At 54.6% G+C, this 5,846-nt stretch overlaps 1 protein-coding gene across 1 annotated transcript; it reads left to right on the forward strand.

The window, feature by feature from the left end:
• Positions 1-327: 327 nt before the first annotated feature.
• Positions 328-5,543, forward strand: SOX4 (SRY-box transcription factor 4). The gene has a single exon (XM_084872375.1). The coding sequence runs from the start codon at positions 1,303-1,305 to the stop codon at positions 2,746-2,748; it is 1,446 nt and encodes a 481-aa protein (XP_084728501.1). The 5' UTR covers positions 328-1,302; the 3' UTR covers positions 2,749-5,543.
• Positions 5,544-5,846: the final 303 nt, after the last annotated feature.

A 5,846-nucleotide genomic window follows, 5' to 3' on the forward strand; every position in this document is an offset into this window, starting at 1 on the left:
CAACAGTGAAAAGAACTAATAAAAATAATCACTTGGCTTTTAAGCAGAAAGCTTCCATTTACAGTGTTTCACCCTTACCCCCCTCACCCCACTCCCAGCCCCTTGTTATCTAACATAATGGTTAGAATACATTTGTCTCTCCCTTTAATAATTTCATGCATTAACATCCTCTTCACACACACACACACACACACACACACCCGCGCACGCGCGCGCACACACACACACACACACACACACACTCACAGCAAAAGGAAAAAAGAGGCAGCAGAAATCTCAGCTGTACTTCTAGCCCTTTTAAAAAGTTTGCTCTGTAAATTGGAATGAGGTCAGATTTGGAGCTTCTCATTGCACGCGGAGATTATTATTGCAAAGGGTCCTAAGCCAATGGGAAGCCCGGGGGAGGGGCTTGGCACGAGGAAGCGTTGGTTACAGCGGCTGATTGGCCGGGGCCAAGACTGTGAAAGGATAAAGAGGCGCGAGGCGGAATTGGGGTCTGCTCTAAGCTGCAGCAAGAGAAACGGTGTGTGAGGGGAAGAGGCCGCGTTCGCTCCGGGGTCTCTGGTTCTTGCACGCTCTTTAAGAGTCTGCACTGGAGGAACTCTACCACTACCAGCTCCCTTCCTGCAGAAGGGAGGGGAAAACATACATTTATTCATGCCAGTCTGTTGCATGAAGGCTTTTTGGCTTCCTACCTTGCAACAAAATAATTACACAAACTCCTTAGTGCCGATTCCGCCCACAGAGTATTGGAGCCAGTCTCTTTTTTGCTTTGCATTGTGAGAGAGGCACTAAGTGATACAGACGATGTCGCTTTCCTGAGCTCCCGAGAGCGCTAAGTGAACTGGAATCAACTGCTTCAGGGGAAGGAGGAGAGAGGAGGGGAAAAAAAAAAAAAAAAAAGGACTTGCCTGGGAGGCGGCGAGAAACTTGCATTGGAAGCTTCAGCAACCAGCGTTCAAGAAACTCCTCTCCACTTTAGCACGGTCTCCAGACTCGGAGCCAAGAGACAGAGCAAACTGCGGCGCGGTGAGAGAGAGCGAGAGGGAGGGAGAGGCTCACCAGCCTGGGAACTATAACTCCTCTCTGCAAGAGGCGCAGGACTCCTTCCCCTCCGCTTTTGGAGACTTTGCTCTCGCCCGCCGCCACCTCCGCCCGCCCCGGCCGGGAGCGGAGGGGCCCGCTCGGCCGCCGCGGGCGTCCTCCCGCTCGGCGTGCGCTCGGCCGGGAGGGCCCGGCGATCCTGCCGCGGCCGCCGCCGCGAGGCTGTGAGCGCGCGTGGGCGCCCGCCGCGCCGGGGCCATGGTGCAGCAAACCAACAACGCCGAGAACACGGAAGCGCTGCTGGCCGGCGAGAGCTCGGACTCGGGCGCCGGCCTGGAGCTGGGCATCGCCTCGTCCCCGACGCCCGGCTCCACCGCCTCCACGGGCGGCAAGGCCGACGACCCGAGCTGGTGCAAGACGCCCAGCGGGCACATCAAGCGGCCCATGAACGCCTTCATGGTGTGGTCGCAGATCGAGCGGCGCAAGATCATGGAGCAGTCGCCCGACATGCACAACGCCGAGATCTCCAAGCGGCTGGGCAAGCGCTGGAAGCTGCTCAAAGACACCGACAAGATCCCTTTCATCCGGGAGGCGGAGCGGCTGCGCCTCAAGCACATGGCTGACTACCCCGACTACAAGTACCGGCCCAGGAAGAAGGTGAAGTCCGGCAACAACGCGGGCGCCGGCTCCTCGGCCGCCGCCGCCGCCTCCAAGCCGGGGGAGAAGGGCGACAAGGTCGGTGGCAGCGGCGGGGGCGGCCACGGGGGCGGCGGCGGCGGGAGCGGCGGCGGCGGCGCGGGGGGCGGAGGCGGCGGCGCGAGCGGCGGCGGCGGCGCCAACTCCAAACCGGCGCAGAAGAAGAGCTGCGGCTCCAAGGCGGCGGGCGGCGGGGGCGGCAAGCCGCACGCCAAGCTCATCCTCACGGGCGGCGGCGGGAAGGCGGCGGCCGCCTCGTCCTTCGCGGCGGCGGAGCAGGCGGGGGCCGCCGCCCTGCTGCCCCTGGGCGCCGCGGCCGCCGACCACCACGCGCTGTACAAGGCGCGGACTCCCGGCGCCGCGGCCTGTGCGGCGGGCTCGGCCCCCGCCTCGCTGGCCGCCGCCGCGGCGGGCAAGCCCCCGGCCGAGAAGAAGGTGAAGCGGGTCTACCTGTTCGGCGGCCTGAGCGCGGCGGCGGCGGCGGCGGGGTCGCCCGCGGGCGTGGGCGCGGCGGCCGCCGCCGACCCCAGCGACCCCCTGGGCCTGTACGAGGAGGGCGGCCCGGGCTGCGCGCCCGACGGCCCGAGCCTCAGCGGCCGCAGCAGCGCCGCCTCGTCGCCCGCCGCCGGCCGCTCGCCCGCCGACCACCGCGGCTACGCCAGCCTGCGCGCCGCCTCGCCCGCGCCGTCCAGCGCGCCCTCGCACGCGTCCTCGTCCGCCTCGTCCTCCTCCCACTCGTCCTCGGCCTCCTCCTCCGCCGGCTCCTCCGCCTCCGACGACGAGTTCGAGGACGACCTGCTCGACCTGAACCCCAGCTCAAACTTTGAGAGCATGTCCCTGGGCAGCTTCAGCTCGTCGTCGGCGCTCGACCGGGACCTGGACTTCGCCCTGGAGCCCGGCTCGGGCTCGCACTTCGAGTTCCCGGACTACTGCACGCCCGAGGTCAGCGAGATGATCTCGGGGGACTGGCTCGAGTCCAGCATCTCCAACCTGGTCTTCACCTACTAGCGGCGGCGCGCGCCGGAGAGGTGGGCCGGGGCGACCGAGGGAGGAGGAGAGGAAAAAAAAAAAAAAAAAAAAGGTGGACAGAGAGAGAGAGAGAGAGTTAGGAAGAGAAAAAGGGGACGGGAAACAAGAAAAAAAGGAAAAGAAAAAGAAAAAAAAAGAGTGGTGAGCGCGGCCGCTTTGCCCGCCTCGGGGTCGCCGGAGTGGAGCGCGCGGCGGCGGCGGGGACCCGCGCTCCCATCCCCCACCCTCCGGGGACGCGGGGGAGCGGAGGAGACGGGCGACCCTTTGTTGTTGTTGTTGATGTTGTTGTGATGGCAAAAAAGAAAAAAGAAAAAAAAGAAAAGAAAAAAAAAAGCTCCTTTGAATGTCCTCCCCTTGGCGTGAAGAGAGACCCCCCCCCCCAACCCCATCCCCACCCCCCACCCCGGCGCTTCCGGACTGGTCTGTCTGCACCGCAGCGCGAAGCCGAGTTGGGAATGTTTTGGAGACTGAAGGAATCTCGCCCTCCTCTCTCTCTTCGCCCCCTTAGTGATTTTATTTTTTTGTCGTTTTGTGTTTCTTGGTCAGGAGAGGAGTTGTGGGGGCCGTCGAGGGGGAGGGGGGGCGGTAAAAATCTCCAGCGCACGCCCCTGGGGACTTTGTCCTTTGCGCCCCGCGCGCTCCCCTCCGCCTCCCCCACTTTTCCTGCAGAAGACGAGGCGCGGGGAGGCGAGCTTGACCGACGGCAGATGTTGGGGGGCCGCGCGGGGTCCAGAGCCCGGAGGACTGAGACTGCAGGCTGGCCCAGGCCCGTCTTTTTTTCCTCTTTTTTAACCCCCCGCCCCCCCCCCCCAACCCAGCCCCTGCAGCCGGAGGCGCGGTGGAGTGACCGGCGCTCGCAAGGGAGCCGAGGACCTGGTTGGAAGAAGCAGGGGCGGGGGCGACGAGGACCAGAACTGGAAAAAGGGGGGGCGAATCACGAACTGAGACGGATTTGGATTTGCACGTTGGGGAGAAGGTGGCGGCGCCGCTCCGGGGGGGCCCCCCGCCCCCCGCCTTCCACGTGGATGAAATCAGCTTAGGGGGGGACCTCCCGCGCCGCGCGGGGGGAGAGGCGGCTGTTGGATGCGGGCCCGGGCCGTGGCGGGCCAGTGGTTTCTGGGGGGAAAAAGAGGTTTTTTTCTTCTCTTAATTGGAATCGTGATGGTGTTGGATTATTTCACTGGTGGGGTTACTATAGCATGTTCTCCTGTCTATCTTTTTGAAGATTTTCTGTATGAGACTGTTGAGCAGTTTTTGAGATAGTGTAGGATAATATAAAAAAGCAGATAGATGGCGCTCTGTTTGATTCCTACGACAAAAAAATTATCACCAGCTTTTTTTCATTCTTAACTGTTTAAAGGATTCAAACGCAACTCAAATCTGTGCTGGACTTTTAAAGAAAAACAATTCAGGACCAAATTTTTTCTCAGTGTGTATGTGTTTATTCCTTCTAGGTGTAAATGAGAAGACGTGTTCTTTTTCCCTCACCGATGCTCCATCCTCGTACTTCTTTTTTCTTGTAAATGTAATCAGATGCCATTTTATATGTGGACGTATTTATACTGGCCAAACATTTTTTTTTCTTATTTTTGTCCTTTTTTTTTTCTTTCTTATTTTACTTATTCCTTTTTCTATTTTTTCTTTCGTTCTTTCTTTTTTTTCCTTTTTTTTTTCTTTTTTTTTTTTTGTAGTTGTTGTTACCCACGCCATTTTACGTCTCCTTCACTGAAGGGCTAGAGTTTTAACTTTTAATTTTTTATATTTAAATGTAGACTTTTGACACTTTTAAAAAACAAAAAAAGACAAGAGAGATGAAAACGTTTGATTATTTTCTCAGTGTATTTTTGTAAAAAATATATAAAGGGGGTGTTAATCGGTGTAAATCGCTGTTTGGATTTCCTGATTTTATAATAAGGCGGCTGGTTAATATCTCACAGTTTTAAAAAAATCAGCCCCTAATTTCTCCATGTTTACACTTCAATCTGCAGGCTTCTTAAAGTGACAGTATCCCTTAACCTGCCACCAGTATTCACCCTTCCACCCCAGTCTTATGAAAAGGGGAGGAGAATTAGCCAAACACTGTATGCTTTTAAGAAAAACACATTTTTTAAACAAGATACTGTTCTGTGCAAAGGCTTTAAAACTGGTGCATTTACAGCAAAAAGGGATCCTGTAGCTTTAATTTGTAAACCACATCTTTTTTGCACTTTTTTTATAAGCAAAAACGTGCCGTTTAAACCACTGGATCTATCTAAATGCCGATTTGAGTTCGCGACACTATGTACTGCGTTTTTCATTCTTGTATTTGACTATTTAATCCTTTCTACTTGTCGCTAAATATAATTGTTTTAGTCTTATGGCATGATGATAGCATATGTGTTCAGGTTTATAGCTGTTGTGTTTAAAGATTGAAAAAAAGTGGAAAACATCTTTGTACATTTAAGTCTGTATTATAATAAGCAAAAAGATTGTGTGTATGTATGTTTAATATAACATGACAGGCACTAGGACGTCTGCCTTTGAAGGCAGTTCCGTTAAGGGTTTTTGTTTTTAAACTTTTTTTTTTTTTTTTGCCATCCATCCTGTGCAATATGCCGTGTAGAATATTTGTCTTAAAATTTAAGGCCACAAAAAACAATGTTTGGGGGGAAAGAAAAGAAAAATCATGCCAGCTAATCATGTCAAGTTCACTGCCTGTCAGATTGTTGATATATACCTTCTGTAAATAACTTTTTTTGAGAAGGAAATAAAATCAGCTGGAACTGAACCCTAAATCTTGACTTTTGTCATTCTTATGCCTGAAGCCTAAGATTAGGAGCGCCCTACAGTGTGTGGAAGCTTCACCATCTGCCTTAGCGTGGAAACCAGTGAGCTCTCAGAGAAGGAGACAAATGCCATCTTGCTGAGGAATAAATATTTAGTTCCTCTCGGCCGAATGTGGCAGGCCTTGACCCTGAAATGATGGCATCGGCTGAATATGTGTCAACTCTTCTACACGCTTTCTAGGAATTTTCTGAGTTTACCACATTTTTTAAAGTCGCCCTTTTGTCTTGAAATTTTTAAAGGGGGGGGGAGGG

The sequence above is a fragment of the Pipistrellus hanaki genome (genome assembly GCF_964339955.1).
Source record: "Pipistrellus hanaki genome assembly, chromosome: 2".
NCBI classification, from domain to species: domain Eukaryota; kingdom Metazoa; phylum Chordata; class Mammalia; order Chiroptera; family Vespertilionidae; genus Pipistrellus; species Pipistrellus hanaki.